Source organism: Musa acuminata, chromosome BXJ1-4 (assembly GCF_036884655.1).
Source record: "Musa acuminata AAA Group cultivar baxijiao chromosome BXJ1-4, Cavendish_Baxijiao_AAA, whole genome shotgun sequence".
Lineage (NCBI taxonomy): Eukaryota > Viridiplantae > Streptophyta > Magnoliopsida > Zingiberales > Musaceae > Musa > Musa acuminata.
In genome coordinates, this window is record NC_088330.1 from 31,988,381 (window position 1) to 32,005,924 (window position 17,544).

The window sequence follows — 17,544 nt, forward strand, 5'->3', positions numbered from 1 at the left end:
AATTGCTTTAGTATTGTTAGATTCGATAGCATGTGAGCCTAAGGACAGTGTGTGGCTCAATGAATAGTGTGACCAACCACACCGCTCACATATTATTGTGGTGATAGCGACGTCAACATTATCATCTTTTTCGTCCTTAATTTCCTGAACCAGCCGACACCTCCACACCGTCACCATTAAATAGGCCAACGGTCAAGTACGGCCCTCATCTCTATTTCTGCGGACATACTTTTACCTTTTAGCTCGGAGGATTGTAATATTTATTGATGGATTTTTATTTGTCGTCATATACGCTACATATGGATTTATCATCATCGTCGACAACACGTGTGTTGGTATAATGGGAGGTAAGGATTTTAAAAATGATTTAAATGAATTATTTTATTTTAAAAAATATTATTGAATTGAAAATCAACCCTAAAATTATTCCCATGTATGGGATATATATATATATATATATATCATCCTAGAATTTTTTTTATTTTTTAAATATAAACGAAAATATTTTACCAGCTAAATTGAAATTTTTAATAAACTTATTAGTAATTCTGTTTTTTCCCTTTTTTTATTTTTTTTATGAAAAAGGCGGATCGAGCGGTTCACATTGCATCATGGAGTGACATCATCATGGGTCGGTGATGATGGCAGCTCACGGGCTCCACCGAACCGACCCAACGTCTCGCGACCTACGGATCGACTCACATGGGAGTCGGGTCCCACCTGTTCTTTGCCGTCCACATCATCGGGCCCACCGTTTGCAGCGGCCATGTGAAGGTCCCCTGGTGCGGGGCCCACTCGCAGCGTCGAATGACACCTCGCACGTGCGTTTTCCGTTACGATACGGCCTTCTGTTTCCGTTCTTAAATAACAGTCCGCTATCCGTTACGCGTATATATACATATATATATAGGGAGAGAGAGAGAGAGAGAGAGAGACGCATTTGAGCTCTCCAACAGACTCTTCTGTGTCGTTGCTGTGTGTGCGGAACTTGGTGGGATTTGGAGGCTCTTCTTTGGGGAGATGGGAGCGGAGGAGCCGAAGCAAGTGGAATCGGAGGCAGCGCCGGAGCCGCCGCCGGCAGCGGAGGCGGTGAAGGACGTTGCGGAGGAGAAGGCCTCGGTTCCGCCGCCGGCCGAGGAGAAACCCGACGACTCCAAAGCTCTCGCCATCGTCGAGAGTGAGAACCCCTTTCTGCTATCTCTCTCTCTCTCTCTCTCTCTCTCTCTCTCTCTCTCTTATATTCTCTTTCCTACCTACATCTTTCTAGAATTATTTGCTGGAATATGGGTAAATTTTGGAAGAAAATCGATTTGGGCAAGCCAAAAATTGGTCTTTGCTGATGTTTGGAGTTGCCATGTTTGCATGTTGAAGTACTTCCTCTTTTTTCCCTTTTTTACAAGTAGATGGCGGGGTTTGCCATCTACTTGTCTTTTGCTTGTGTTTTAGTAGGAAAATTCATTTCGAATACGTGTCATGTGCTGATTCTGCAATTGCCTCAATTGTCGTTAGGAAATTGCAACTTTTAGGGCAGAGTCTTGCTTTATTTTGGATTCGGAAGCTGCGTTTTTATGATGGTTTTGGTTTGTAGTGTTTACTGTGCTTAAAGTTCATCTCTTTCATATTTTTTAGCATGCAGTTGTTCTTTCGCCTGATTCAAGTAATTGTTGGGCTCAAGAGAAGTTTTTTCTTGATCTTTGTTTTTTTCCTTTTTCTTTTCGTGTTGATATATGTCAGTCTTGTCAGTGGAACTGAGTGTAGGTGAGATTCATGACTTCCAATGTGCTATTTGTTCGATCGTTACAAGTTGAGCGTCCATGTGGATCATTTGCTAAAATCCTGCCCGATTTATTGTGTTAGAACCTCACTCAAAAAAAGAAGAAGAACCAAAAATCTTGTGTTAAGCCAGTAACTTAGAGAAACTTAAGGTCGTCGTCGTCATCATCTCTCTCTCTCTCTCTCTCTCTCTCTCTATTATAGATAAGCACACACTTGGTTCAGTATTATTCTTGCTGTACATTTTGGTTTTCTCTTGTGCACCGCCGGTTCTCTATTCTCTATATCAAGTACGGTAAAAAGGAATAGTGTTTTTTTTTGTTGTGGCTTCCTATTAATTTTTTCCTTGTGATGGAAAATGAAAAAATCAACTAACCATGCTTTATTAATTCATAGCCTGAAGGAAGTCTGAGGATTATAGCTGCATCTTCCTTAATATTTCCTGTGTTTCAAAGTGTTTGCTTTTTCTGCACTATTCTCTGAGAATTCCATATATATTTTTAGTTATTCTGGTTACACCTACAATAATGCATGATTTTGTTCAGTGATTTATCTATAGTTTCTTTTCTAATCCATCATTCCATGGTTTACGAATCACTTATCATCCCACCATATCATAGTTTGAATGGAGGCTAGATTTGTACATCTACTGTTTTTTTATTGAAATAGTAAAATAAAACGAATTAAGTAACATTACTTCATTATTATTGTAGTTATTGCTTTTCTTCCTCAGTCTTTTGGGAGGCTATCTGAGAGGGAGTTCAGAACATGTTAGAAGTCGTTTCACATATTCTTTAAGAGTATCATCGTCTGATTCTATGAATTATGTGATGATAAGGTAGTTTGCTTTTAAGAATGTGGCAGAACTCAGGTTGATGCATTTAGTAGTGTAAATAAGGAGGGAAATGGTTTACCTTCTCATGTCTTTAGCTCTGCCTAATGACCACCATTGTGCTGTCTTTACCATTAGATTATATCTCAAGTAGGGTGGTCTAACATACTTCTTGCTGGACATCAAAAGATGATCCAAGCACGTCTCTTATATTATAATAGATCAAAAAACATAAATGAATGTTCGTATTGCTCTTTTATATCCTTTTAACATTTCCTTTGTCTCCAGAAGTTGAGGATCCACCCGCAGAAAAAACCTCAGGGGGCTCAACCGAAAGAGGTAATTACTTAGAAATGTTTAATTTAATTCGATATTATCTTATAAAATAAGGCTTGAGGGAAGTGGATGTTCACATTTAATGTTACTATTGCAGATGCAGTTCTTGCAAGGCTTGAAACAGAGAAAAGGTTGTCTTTAATCAAGGCTTGGGAGGAAAATGAAAAGACGAAGGCAGAAAATAAGTAAGTAATAGTAGTAGCAGATATCACTGGATATTAATTAATATTGTGACCTGTATTGGAGTAAGTATACTTTATAAGATTTTCTTTTTTAATGTCTAGTCATGTATATTAGTTGCTGCAAATTTCCTGTATGTTTGCTTCATGAATCTTTTTTATGTTAATCTATATCGTTGATTAATTAAGCAAACTTCTTTCTCTGGGTTAACTAAATTAATATAAACTTTGTCATCTATATTATTCAACATTGTGTCTTGTGAATATGACATTTAGAGTTTTCTCCTTATTCTTTAAACTCATTTTTCTGGTTCTTATGATGCTTGGAATTGAACAAAGAGGTTAGTGGCTTCTAAATGGTGAAACATTTCCTTAAAAACTTTAGTCATTCATGCAACATACTGGGGTTTAGTATACATGTAACGGCCGTCATGACCCTGTTCAGTTGCATAAGAACTCATGCATCAAGGCTGTCAATGTCATTGAGGGTTGGTTAGCTTTCTTATACATTGTGGTTAGTTCATATGACACTCTAATGTGGTTGATTTGGCATGATTTCCTGGCATTGTTAAACAGAGCTGTCAAGAAGTTGTCATCTATTTTGGCATGGGAGAACACCAAAAAAGCAGCTGTGGAAGCTGAGCTGCGTAGGAAAGAGGTATTCTACTTCTTTCACATGCTGAGCTACCCAAGTTGTATATTTCCTTATATGTATATGGTATATTTTTCTAAGGTGCAATAACGTTCCACTTTAAGGAGAGATAAGTTCAAAAAGATTTGTGTTTTATGATGCTTTAGAATAGCATTGGAAATAGTTAGGAAAGACAAATCACTGAATACAGCTTACTCGAACTTTATTTTGCCAAATGAGAATAAAAATTGGCATATTTCATTCATGCAGTTCCATGATTTCATTAACTCTGATTAAGATGCTTTCGCCATCGTTTGGTGATGGATGTGCAGGAAGAACTGGAAAAGAGAAAGGCAGAATATGCAGAGAAGATGAAGAACAAGGTTGCCTTGCTTCATAAAGAGGCAGAAGAGAAGAGAGCAATGATTGAGGCAAGGCGTGGTGAAGAGCTCCTGAAGGCAGATGAGGTTGCCGCAAAATATCGTGCCACAGGGCTTGCGCCGAAGAAGCTTCTTGGCTGTTTCGGAGCATGAAAAACTTTGAATGCCTACAAAGATGAAAACTGAAGGCAACATTTACCCTATTCGGTGCTCTAATCCTGTTGTTCTATGTGTGTGTGTCTCATGTTTACTTGTCTGGGTAGATGTTTGGTTTGTAAAGTTTGATGTTCTTGTACATAATGTGACTTGCAAGAACAAAGACCGGTGAGTGCATAATTGTATTCTTTATGTGTGTTGTCGATATTCTCATTCTAATTAAACCTGACATTTGAATCACCCATTACATTTATTTTTCCTTCATGCAGAACATTGATCTTTATCATGCCTAAACTATGAAATGGACCAAGATGTGCATACGCACGACAAGAGTAGCTGAGTGTTACTGCCGCTAATGAATCGATGGCATCGGAATCATGCTCTCTCTCTCTCTCTCTCTCTATATATATATATATATATAGAACAGAATTATCTATTTTTTGAACCATACACGGTACAATTAACCATACAGGTCAAGGTCATTTAAAGGAAAAAAAAATTAACACTAAGAAGATGATTATGAATCGAAAAGTTAACCCTAGGAGGAACCTTCAACCATTTAATCTTGCACTTGAATACCCATACAATGGCACACAAGTTTCCCTGTCATGGTCCTCAAAATATTAACACCAACTTCCATACAGTATTATTAATTCTAGAGGAGCATGATAGAGAATGTCACAGCAGTCAGCACATCAATTCCTCGGAGAGATTTCATTGGCTGGCTCATTATATGCAACAGTTAAATGACTGAGGATTCAAGTTTAATTGCAAACATATACCCAAAGAAGGGCGAGTTGGTTACTCTAGTATTCCAAAGCATTCGAGCAGAAGCAACAGCTAAAAAAGGCATTTAATTTTGGCGGCTCATTTGCTACTTGGTGCAGGCCATAATACCAATCATCAGCTGCAACCGACTTATCACCAATATCAATATTTAGCAAACATAGTATACAGCCTAAGAATACAAATCATAAACATAAGCAGGGAGTAATGAGTGGGTATGGCATAGACCCAATAAAATGCTGAGCAGCGTATGGTTTAGGTTCTGGATTCAAGTGAAAACTTGGCACAAGAATCCTACTTTGCAATCTCCACCAACTGCATGCATTTGATAGGCAACATAAAGCAACAAATAGCTCCTTACCTGTACTTGGTTGACGAAAAAAGAATCAAAAGTACAAACAATTCAAAGCCTTCCTCCACCTGGGACCTTGGTGCGAGGAGAATCTAATACCCTACATGACAACTTGCCAAGTCAATAACATGCTTTGAGGTTACCTATTGGGCATCAGCATATAAGTCTACAAAATACGAGGTGATTATAGCATCCATTCAGACACCATCGACGTGGTGACAACAAGTCCTGTATATATGTGCACGGAAAAGCCGATGTCAGGTATATATACTATATACATGAAAACATACAAAGTCACAGAAACAGAAAATAAAATTCATTACAAATACACAAGCAGTTTAATAAAATATTTATATTACAAGTAATCATAGCTTGCTCATAAGATAAAGCAAGTTGCAAAATTCAGAACCAGCAAAGAATATCCGAGGCAAAGGGAATAGATTGGAAGACAACATATTGGTTCACATACATGATGTTCAGTAAGAGCAATAAGAGATTCAAATTACATTTTAGTCACATTAAAAGCCAACTTTTGGAACATCACAGCCTTTGATGTGAATGACAATCAAGATAACTTCATTCTTACAGTCCTTTCAGACATGCCGAAACCATCTTAAATTTTTTCCCCCCATTTTATTCTCAAATCAGGGCTGCTTTTAGTCAAGATAGTTAAGATCAGTGGCATAATAGGTAGAAGAAGACCTAATAAAATTTTATTATAAAGTTAGTGAATGATCTAATTGTTCTTAGTTTAAGTAGTAATATTGTCCCCTATACAACAAAATAATGGGAAAAGATCTATATATAGCCAACCCCAAATGGACAGGACATTATGGCTTATTGTGGTATGTTTAAATGTCAATGTTAACAACATAATTAAAACTTACCCACTAACCAATGGAATATATAACAATAAAAACAAGCCACATGTCACAACGAAATTGTTCTTTTTTCCAGTATTGAGTTTTGTGTAATATTACAAAACTAACTGAATTGAGTGTGTTCAATCTCTCTTTAGTATTTGCAGTAAAGTCTTCTTGAACCTCCACTAGCTCTCCTCACACTACTAATTCTATTCAATTAACATCTTCTGATCATAATATCTGAAGAATTTATAGAAGGTAGACTCCAATAATAAGACTCTTAAAACATTACAATGAAAGTCCCATACAAATTGCCTCTTAAGTGACCTAAAAGCACTATCATCATGGACATCTTGTTCAGGATTCATGAAATGCACAGATGGGCAGAAAAAATGTAAATTTTGCAATTGGCCAAGTAGAACCGTGATAATTTCAACTAGCTTTACAACTAATTTAAAGGACCAAAGGAGTACATCAAGTTAATTCAAAGTAAGAAAAAACAAAAGCGTCAAAGAATCCCATACTTGATTTACAGGATGTCTTCTTGTCATTCACCATGAAAAGGTAAGACCAGTAACTGTTACAGATCACCTGCAGTATATAGTCTGATCAATCTGCGGAGGAATCTGTTTTATTTCTGTGCCAAGTTCTTGCTCAATCCTATACCTGTCACCAGGCAATTTTTGTGTCAAGAAAATGATGAGGAGAAAATAAAAAATATGTACTAGCATCTTGAGGATTGGTAAGTGATCATACAAGTTAAAGCGATCCTCATAGGTGATAAGATTGACAGCTAAACCAAGGTGACCAAATCTGCCTGAACGACCAACCTGAAATTGTCCAACATCACCTGTTATTCTTGGGAAGTTTATTTCAAAATTAACCTTTTGTTTCTAGGATTGGTCACAGAAAAATTTAGACAGCACAAGCATGTAGCCAAGCAGAAAATAAAAAATCATGCTGATCAATTCAATTGAGATCTGCTAGGAGAAGCAAACTCAAGGCAATGATCCACCGAACTAGCAAAGTTGCTTAGTTTTCATTATTTTGGATTGGTAGCTCACTTAAATTTCTTATCTTTTTTCTTTCCTGAAGTGGTGATGGACTGACTATTCAGTGAGCAGTTCAAGTTGGCTGATATGTCCCAATGATCAACAAACACAATTAACAATATTAACATAAACACTAATGTGTCAAGTGTGTCAAGATCATACCCTGTGCAGATATGTCTCAGAATTCTTTGGAAAATCAAAATTGATGACAACATTAACAGCTTGAATATCGATTCCCCTTGTAAACAGATCTGCAAAGATAGGCAAATAAATGTCACAAGGAATGAAGGCATTTTAGTAGTGATGACACAAAATGACAACATAAACAATTTGGCGTACACACACACACACACACATAAACATCAACTTAATGAAACATGAATTAACACAGACATGCTTCGGTTTTTGTAACAAGTTGTGATATGTACAGGTTGCAACTTTTGGAGTCTTGCATTGAGGAATACTGAGATATGGTGAGTTGATAGCAAGTTCCAAGCAACAACACAGCAAAGTGGTCTTTAGTTTGCCTAGAAAGCTTCAGTGACCTAGTTATGCAAAAAAAAATCCTCTTTGCATGTTAACAAGGGCAACAATGGTCCATCTAGATATCAACAGTGATACGATCACCTTAAGAGATGGGAGGTGCTCAGCAAGTCAGTTTAAACACTCACAGAGTCTGTTTAATCTGGTTGTTCAGTCGATGTCCACCAAGTTTTCCAACAACCATAGACTATGCCATGTTTCTCCTTTGCTTCCTGCATCAAACAAGTCGACAATTTCCTCAAACAGAGTTGTTTATCAATGGAAAACACCCGCTCTTTGAGATGGTGAGTCGATAGCAGGTTCCAAGGAACATCACAGCAAAGTGGTCCTTTCTGTGCCTAGACAGCTTCAGTGGCATAGTTATGCAAAGGCAATCCTCTTTGCATGTTAACAGGGGCCACAATGGTCCATCTAGATATCAACAATGTTATGAAACCTTAGTAGCTGGGCGGCGCTTGGCAAATCAGTTTAAGCACTCCAGAGTCTGTTTAATCTGGTTGTTCAGTCAACGTCTACCAAGCTTTTCAATAACCCATGGACTAATCTATTGTGTGTGCCATGTCTCTTTTGCTCCATGACTTAAAATAAGTTGACAATTTCCTCAAAACAGAGTTGGCTATCAATGGAAAACACACACACACACTCTCTCTCTCTCCGGTTCACCTTCCTCTTTTTTCCCCTTTTCAGTCCTGGTAAACAAGATAGTATTGCTAAAAGTCTGAGATATTCTTTTCCTCCCTTGTATGTCAAGTTCAAATAAAGACAACCTTAATTTATATACTACATTGGTATATATCTATTTGACTTTCTTACTATTTATTTATCCTCAACTCCTTTGTCCTCCAACACATCACCTTTGACAAGCCACAAGAAAATTCAGGAAGTTTCTTGGACATGTTTTCTCAAATTTTGATCATCTACTATTGCCTACTATATTTAGGTCTGATGGAAAATAAAACAACTTAGCAATTGCCAATGGCAACAGCAAAGGTAGGAGTTTATAGAAGACAGTCTACTTGGCACCAATATGAAGAAGATATGTGATACTTACCATATGACTTATATGGTTGTGCTAGGTTAAGAAGTACAACAGGTGTATCAAAATACTGATACAAACTTCAATAGACAATAAAATGTTGTTCAACCGCTGAAACATGCATGACCAGAAAAGTATGCATGGTTAGCATAGATGGGTTAAAGCACATGAAGCCCCATGTTAACCAGGCTCACAGCCACAAGGCCAGGGAGATCATGATCTTCGACAAGATATGACATCAACTGTAAACTACAGAACTACACAAGTCAAAGGCCACAAGTGTCACTGCTTGTGTAAGAACTGTATTCTTCAGTAAAGAAACAAAGTTGCCAACATAGTTCTAACTGGTAAAACTAGAGGTCTACACGATTGATTAACAACTAAAAATACTCAAAACAACAGATATTGTACCTGTACAAACAAGATTCCTGCATGCACCATTGCGGAAGTCATGGAAGACACGATTCCTGTGATCTTGCAACATTTTAGCATGGATGTAAAAGCAAGAATAACCAAGCTCAGTGATTTTCTTTGCTAATAGCTCCACCCGGTTAACCGAGTTACAGAAAATAATGGATTGGTTAATTTGAAGCTGTCAAACAAAATAAAACCAATTCTCAGAACTATGGTGAACATTATCAATACAGAAGAACTCTTAATTGAAGACAAACCTTTGAGAACAGTGTATTAAGGCAGTGAACCTTCTGCCTTTCCTCAACAAAAGCATAGTATTGTGTTATTCCCTTCAGTGTGAGTTCATCCATTAGATTGATGATATATGGTTTTGGAAGGTATCTGTCTTTAAAATCCTTCACCGTTACAGGGAATGTAGCCGAAAACATTAAAATCTGCCTATTGGCAGGAAGAAACTGAATAAGCTGTTCTATCGATGGTTGAAACTCAGGAGAGAGAAGCTTGTCAGCCTGTGAAGTGAGAAAATGTGCACTTTCCATCAGAAAAGAATATGTAGAAAGAAAAAGAATTAATAAAAATTGATTCTACAAATGTCACACAATATCCTCAGAAGCCAGAAGAAGTCATTAATGATTAAAACTGTATGTGACTCTGGCTTGTAAAATCAAATCAGATGAGTAGAGTTGGCTGAAGCTGTAACCTTATATAACAACAAACAATCCTTCCTAAATAATTATATGGGACAACATGAGTAACAAAACATACAAAACACGATCTTTGCCATTATAACAAAAAATAAGTTGTTTTAACAATCAAAATATAATCAATGTTCAACCTCCCATAAGAAACTAAATGCCAAAGTTTCTATTTTCCCCTGCTCAACAAAAGGGGAAGAAGCAAAGCATATGTTTCCATAGGGTTAGGCAATCTTCACAAACAGATTCAACCCAAGTGACAGCGCACTAGATTCTCGAACTAGAGGAAATCAAAGAAAAAAAGGAGAGGAAGAAATACAATTGTCATGATATTACAAGAATCAGAGACGAGAGAGATATGCCTGAGAACCCTAAAATATTTTAGGAAAAAATTTGTAATTTGCAACAAAATATGTTGCTTAAGCATAGGATTTCTAATACAATGTACTAACCACAAAGACCACATAAAAATCCCAATAAAAATAAAAGAGCTGGACTAAGAAAATATTACCTCATCCATAACAAGCATCGAACAATCCTTCAAAACACAAACACCTTTCTTTGCAAGATCAAGTATTCGACCAGGTGTTCCAGCAAGCAAGTGGACAGGTTGATATAAACGCATAATATCATCCTTCAAGCTGGTTCCTCCAGTGGTTACCATAACCTGAATCTTCAAATGTTTTCCTAGTTCCTTACAAACTTGTGATGTCTGAAGTGCTAACTCTCTTGTAGGAACCAATATGACAACTGAACATAAACAATTCATAGATCATCAGGTACAGAAAATAAGCCATGATACTCTTACTTTCAGAATATAAAATTCACAGGAATATGTTATGTGTGTTGTCTTCTTCATAAAAACTGCAATCTAGATCAAGAATGACATGTTAGATGTTATGTACATTAGATTTGCATGAGAAGTCTTAGTAGAAATGATGACCTTCATGAGGAAGAGATATCAAATTCAAAAGTATGATAGTCAAGAGAACCCCATGCATGGTCTTTGTGACAAAGAAGCAACAACCAACAAGTACAATAGATCGAATTTAAATAAAATCTTTAACACAGAGGAGAAACGTCTGCAATAAAAATATAAGAGTAATGAGAAACCTTGAATGGCATTGTGATCTTGGTCAATTTTTTCAAGTGCAGGAATACAAAATGCAGCTGTCTTCCCAGTCCCATTTTTGGCTCTGGCAAGAATGTCACTGCCAGTGAGTGCTATAGGAATGCTTTCTTCTTGAATAGGTGAAGGCTTTTCAAAACCCTTCTCATATATCCCCATAAGAAGTTCCCGCTTTAGAAAATAGTCTTCAAATTCATTTCCTTTTGTTGCAGTCACATCCTGGCAAATACCAGTCCAACATTTTTATGCATCACAAAAAAAGGTATTTGCTAGCCAATAGACACTACTCCAAGTAATTATAATATGATCATGTTCTACTTAATTGACAGATGAAGATTGTTACAACTTTACAGAAAGTGTTTCTTTAACAATTAAAGCAATGGAAAATGAGTGTGACCATAAAACTTTACAATATTCCTATAATCATTATAAAACAAGGAAAGCAATCATATATTTTACGTTGTGATGATATATTAAATCTTGAAAAAAAGAAACTACTATACATTATGACAAAGATTTTATAATACATAAACCTAATAACATAATATTATAGATACAAGAGTACACAATATCCTTGTGAATATAAATGTTATAATAAGTAGTCATGCTTTATAATAGATAAAAAGATCAATCAATCAACATCATTAACCTATTTATTCTCATGGAAAATCAAAATACAAAACAGCACTTTCACAAATAATAATGGCTTTTGGTTGAAATTCTTTAGTAGACAATTAATTTCTTCAATCACAACTAACTTCTTAAAGGCAGAATTATTCCCTTATCCTATTCATAAAAAGGCGTAATAATTTACCTCTGTCTTGTAGCGTGTATCAGGAGGTGGCATCTTCAACTGTGCTTTCCAATCCTGTAAACTGAAACCATCAAGGTCAAAATTAATTTTTACAAAGCACCAATATATGTTAACCAAATTTGTAATGTAAGATATTTGTGTCTCAAGTACACTGAAAAAGCTAACATGAAAAATTATTACAAATCAATCACGTAAATATTAAGTTCCCAATAATGTAGATATTTTTTTGATGCATCTTTTCAAGATATTAAACATGCTGGAATCAGGAGATAATTTGGTTTAGACACAACAAATACTCATCATCATGCCAAATTGCTGTACATATAACAAGAAAAATTTCACATTGTTCTCAACAACACAATGAACGCAGGCCAAGTATTAATCCAACATCAAAGACTGCCAGAAGGTTGCCACAAATTAACCCAGAAAATCACTGTCACTTAAATACTCAATATTGGTTTCTTCTGCCACACCTCTACTATTTTACTTGAAATACAAAAAGGTGTCTTAAGGCAGTGATTTTCTCCCAAAGAATTCACTGGATCCATTAAATTTAAATTTATAATATATCATAAATATCTTTCCATTTAAATCCATCAAATAATTGAATGCATGCACTGGCATTCTCAGGAAATGCATGCAATTGACTCCCTCAAATTACTGAATCATGTGTTGGCATTCTCCGTCCTCTGTCAAATTTATAATCAAAGGAAACAGAAAGTAAGGCTGTTTGTTTCACTAGAAATGTAAAGCAATTCAAAACTTGACTTATTGAACACGGTTACATGTAATGTAAGTCCAGATCAAGTGTGACTGTTGGTAAAAAGATCAGCATTCAGACTGAAGTTCCAATGACTTAACTTTAATAAAGTTGCAGAAGGGAATGTGGGGTTGGTTTAGTTGAACTAAATATAATTAGTTTAGTCTGATTTAATTTATTATATTTGAGTATGTGGTGTAGGCTTCACATTGGCAGGAAATATGAGATTATGTGCCACATATAGGAAAAAAAAAAGCCAAAGCCAAAGCCTAAGGACTTTTCTGAAGGTGAATTTCACTTCCACCATTACTGTACCAGAAGAGCTGGGCACCACTTTAACAGAACAAAATGCCCCTCAGTGAACCAATTGGTCAAAATGCCAATGAATTTAGACAGGTCCTTTGAGCTGAAGGAGAGTACTTCAGACCCATACCAGCATAGCTTATGTCCTACACTGCTGAGAATGATATTGTTTCTCCTTTCAAGCACCAAAAGGTCAATATGTTAGCAAAAACCCAGAAGGATAATGCCATCAACTAATGTTAAAAAGATAAGTGTATGCCTCATATGGAAGAAAAAGAAAGAGTTAAAATAGAAGACAAAGACTGAAAGAAAAGGAAGTGAATTTCTAGGCATAAGAAAGAGTTCCTTATGGAAATAAGGGTTTCTCCCTTGTAGCTCTGGAGATCTCTCAAGTAATGGAAGATTAAAAAAAAAGGGGCTAGAACAAACAACTTCCGTCTACCAAGGATATTGACTTTAACAGTCGGGTTTTCGAACATCCCTAACTTGCAAAATTACCACCGAACAACAAACACAGTCGTACATCCTTCTGTCAAGTGTTAACTTAATGCAAAACATGACGTACATTTGCGGTCAAACAGTGGGCAAAACTTTACCGTTTTCCCAAGGATTGGTGACCACTACACAAGAGATGGTTCTACGTTGACCAAAGAAATTGCACTCGTTAACTAAAACAATTATCCAAAAACTAATTCATCCGATTCTCCTAGTTCCAAATATGCAATAAGAAACGGACTCGAAGAGAACCAACACTGCGAGAAGGTAAAAGACAAAATTACGACAAACTAAAACCCACAATGTCACGCAAAGATCCTTCCTTACGTTTTACCTGGTGTCAGAGGTCTCAGGTTGAACTGATTTCACTACTTCGCCAGAGCCAGAATCGCCTCCTAACTGATTCCTTCTCGACCATTGCTGCTGCTGGAAGTGCTGGTTCGGCTGGACTTGCACCGGATTTCGCTGCACATACTGCTGTTGCTGTTGCTGGTGGTGGTGTTGGTGGTGAGAGTTCCTCGAATAGAAACCAGGGTTTGTGCTCGCGCTACCCCCTCGGCCGTTGCCCATTCCGGGGGGAGGATATCTACCCCGAGGGTTCATCTCAGGCACCTAAAACGATTCTCCTACGGGACGATCGGTGAACGAGAGCAAAAGAAATCGTAGCGTAGTCCCTGGGAAAAGCAGAGTTGCCGATGAAGAAGGGCATAGAAAGCAAGTAGGAAAGCTAAGATCAAAGCTAGGGTTACTAGATCGGAAAGAATCTAAGCGAAACGGGTAGAGATTGGACCGATTCCGAGCCGATCGGGAGGACGTCTGCAGCTTTACAGCGGAAGAAGCTTTAACGTTCGAGGGATTACTCCGACACGGACGAAGCGTCAAGAAAATTGGCAGAAGGGAGGGATGCGATTGGAGAAGAGAGAGAGAGAGAGAGAGGGCTTTTTTCCGTCCTTCCAAAAACTGATCTTTTGTTCTTAGGGCAACGACATGGAGTGGAATTACCGTGAAGCCCTCGAGTATATAACAACAATAAACGTGGAATATTAAGGTATCCAAAAGTGTTATTTGGTTAGACTTAAATCACCTTATTAATCTTTTCTCGAGTGACGGGATCTTTCAAAGGCTTCACGTGGATCGGATTCGGATGTCGTCCGATAAGCAACTATGCGTCCGAGTCCACTCCAGCCGTTACAGGTTCGCCCGGCCGGGTTGGGTCCACGAACGTGATTCGGTTGAATGGGATGTATAAGTCTGTGCGGGCTGATTCGGTTCAGATTCAGAACCCGGTTCAATTTGTGATTCGATATGGGTGTGGGGGCTCTATCGATCCTAAGCTTATTTTCTTTTGGGATTAAGGAAATTACTTTTACGTGAAATGAGTCTATTTTAGCCCTTCCTTAAATGCTCGATAAATAATATTTACTGGACTAATTTTTGAGAAAAAAAAACTCTTAATTTTGCATATTTTTCGTAAAATTTCTGAATTAGAAATTGAATAATTCAGAAAATATCAAAAAAATTTCTAAATATTAAGAAATATCCAATTCAAAGATTTCATAGAAGTTTCAAAAGATTTGGACCTATGCGTTACACTATTTTTTATTTGACCTCAAAAGATTAGTGTATCTATCTTATATTAAGAAATATTTTTTGTGAACCAAATTTTTATCACAAAATGTGGACCTATTTAGAAGCTCAGATACAAAAAAGCATTGCATGGATTAATCTTTTGAAGAAAATAAAAAAAATGATACATTGTTCAAATTTAAATAATTCAGAAAAATATCTATTTTTTTTCTAAATTAGAAAACAGTGACATCTGTCCATGTGGATATAATTCAAATATTTTTTAAAAAAAATTAAATGATTTATACTAGCCTTTATATGTGATATACTATTTTTTATTTGATCCCAAAAATAGTATATCACATATTAAAAAATATTTTCTTTAGATCAAATTTTTATCATAGAATGTGGACTTATTTACAAGATTAAATGTCAAAAAAAGCATTGCACGACCCAATTATGATTTGGTGAAAATGAAAAAACTTGAAGAAAATAAAAAAATAACATATTATTCGGTTGTTAAATAATTTTCAAAAATCAAAATGATTTCTTAAATTAGAACAATAGTGACATATGTCTATCTACATCTAATTCAAAGATTTTAAAAAATTTAAATGATTTGGACCAATTAATGTATGTGATATACTATTTTTTTTATTTGACTTTAAAATTAGTGTATCATATATTAAAAAATATTTTCTCTTGATCAATTTTTTATCACAAAATGTGGGTCTATTTAGAAACTCAAATGTCAAAGAATATTACATGGATCCATGATATTTTGGTGGAAATAAAAAAACTTAAAGAGAATAAAAAAAGACACATTTATTCATATACTGAATAATTCAAAAAAATCTCTAAATTAGAAAAATAGTGGCATATGTCCATCTAGGTCTAGTTTAAAGATTTTATAATAATTTTAAATGATTTAGACTAGTCCTGATATATGACACATTATTTTCAATTTGACTTAAAAAATAATGTATGACATATTAGGAAATATTTTCTATGAGCTAAATTTTAACTACATAATGTGGATCTATTTAGAAGCTCAAATCTAAAAAACTATTGCATGGATCCATCATAACTTGATGAAAATAGAAAAAAAAACATAGAGAAAATAGGAAAATGACACACCGTTAAGTTGCTAAATAATTCTAAAAAATTTACTAAATTAGAAAAATAGTGACATATGTCCATCTGGGTCCAATTTAGAAATTTCATAAAAATTTTAAATAATTTGAACAAATCATGGTATATGATACATTATTTTTTAATTAACCTCTAAAATAGTGTATCATATATTAAAAAATATATTTTCTCAACCAAATTTTTACCATAGAATTATGCTATAATTGTTGATAATAATATGTGAGATACAGCTATGTCAGGGATAATCAGAAAATGCTCAAATAATGTATATCTTATAATATCCAACTGACACTACCTAGGTGATATTGAGAAAATAGATCCATCAATGGAAATATAAATAATATTGAGAAAATAGGAAAACAACACACTAATAAGATGTTGAAATATTTAAAACATCTAAAAATTCTCTATATTAGAAAAATTGAGATAAAAGTGCATCTAGTTGTAATGTAATACTTTCACGAAAGTTTCAAAAATTCGATACATTATTTTTGGTTTAACTCGAAAATAGTGTATCGTATACTAAGACTTGTAATTTCTATATAAAACTTTTATCCTAGGTTGTAACCTATTTAAAAGGTCAAATATTAGAAAATATTATATGAATCCATCTTAATTAAGTGGAAATAAAAAAATAAAGAGAAAATTAGGACAATGGCACACTATTTAAATACTAAAAAAATTTAAAAAAATGTCAAAAAATTCTCTAAATTTAAAAATTAGTAACTTATGTCCATCTCGGTCCGATTCAATGCTTTCATAAAAACTTCTAATGATTTGGATCAGTACATATATGCGATAAACTGTTTTTGGTCAAACCCCAAAAATAGTATATCATATGCCATGACTTATATTTTCCGTACAACTTTTAAAAGATATGTTGTGGACTTATTTAAAGGTCAAATATCAAAAAAAATTCCATGGATCTATCAAAATTCAATGAAAATAGAAAAAATAAGGAGAAAAAAAAATGACACACTGTTCATATATTGAAAAATATCAAAAAGAATATCAACTTTTTTGTAAATTAAAAAATAATGATTTATGATTTTGTAAATTAAAAAAATTTCGTCCATATTTATTTTTGTAATTGTATACCGCTCATATATATATTGGTGACAGAAACAAACACACATCACATAAAAGGTCGATATTGAGATAGAGATTTTCTTTAGCCTAACCTTTAATATCACACCGAGATTTGTCGATTGGGTTACGTTTCGGCACATCTTTGGCATCTTCATGCACAGGTTCGTGGATAACATTTACGACAGAATCAACTCATTTACGTGATTTA

General features: G+C 35.2%; 2 protein-coding genes across 4 annotated transcripts; one reads left to right on the forward strand and one right to left on the reverse strand.

Moving 5' to 3' along the window:
• Positions 1–921: 921 nt before the first annotated feature.
• On the forward strand, positions 922–4,527 carry LOC103991339 (remorin). The gene is made up of 5 exons (XM_009411147.3): positions 922–1,177; positions 2,894–2,944; positions 3,039–3,126; positions 3,697–3,778; positions 4,084–4,527. The coding sequence occupies exons 1-5, from the start codon at positions 1,021–1,023 to the stop codon at positions 4,282–4,284; spliced, it is 579 nt and encodes a 192-aa protein (XP_009409422.2). The 5' UTR covers positions 922–1,020; the 3' UTR covers positions 4,285–4,527.
• Positions 4,528–5,128: 601 nt separating this feature from the next.
• Positions 5,129–14,503, reverse strand: LOC135653169 (DEAD-box ATP-dependent RNA helicase 6-like). 3 transcript variants are annotated; one of them, XM_065174786.1, is made up of 11 exons: positions 14,320–14,503; positions 13,864–14,203; positions 11,972–12,032; positions 11,142–11,376; positions 10,540–10,778; positions 9,591–9,842; positions 9,331–9,511; positions 7,503–7,591; positions 7,045–7,118; positions 6,813–6,954; positions 5,129–5,653 (listed from the first exon to the last, which is right to left on the reverse strand). In XM_065174786.1, the coding sequence occupies exons 2-10, from the start codon at positions 14,130–14,132 to the stop codon at positions 6,876–6,878; spliced, it is 1,479 nt and encodes a 492-aa protein (XP_065030858.1). In that variant the 5' UTR covers positions 14,133–14,203; positions 14,320–14,503; the 3' UTR covers positions 5,129–5,653; positions 6,813–6,875. The 3 variants fall into 3 exon arrangements, with proteins under 3 accessions (XP_065030858.1, XP_065030851.1, XP_065030865.1); XM_065174779.1 differs by having other exon boundaries at positions 5,369–5,525; positions 14,320–14,460; XM_065174793.1 differs by lacking the exons at positions 5,129–5,653; positions 6,813–6,954; positions 7,045–7,118; positions 7,503–7,591 and adding an exon at positions 7,990–8,095 and having other exon boundaries at positions 14,320–14,460.
• Positions 14,504–17,544: the final 3,041 nt, after the last annotated feature.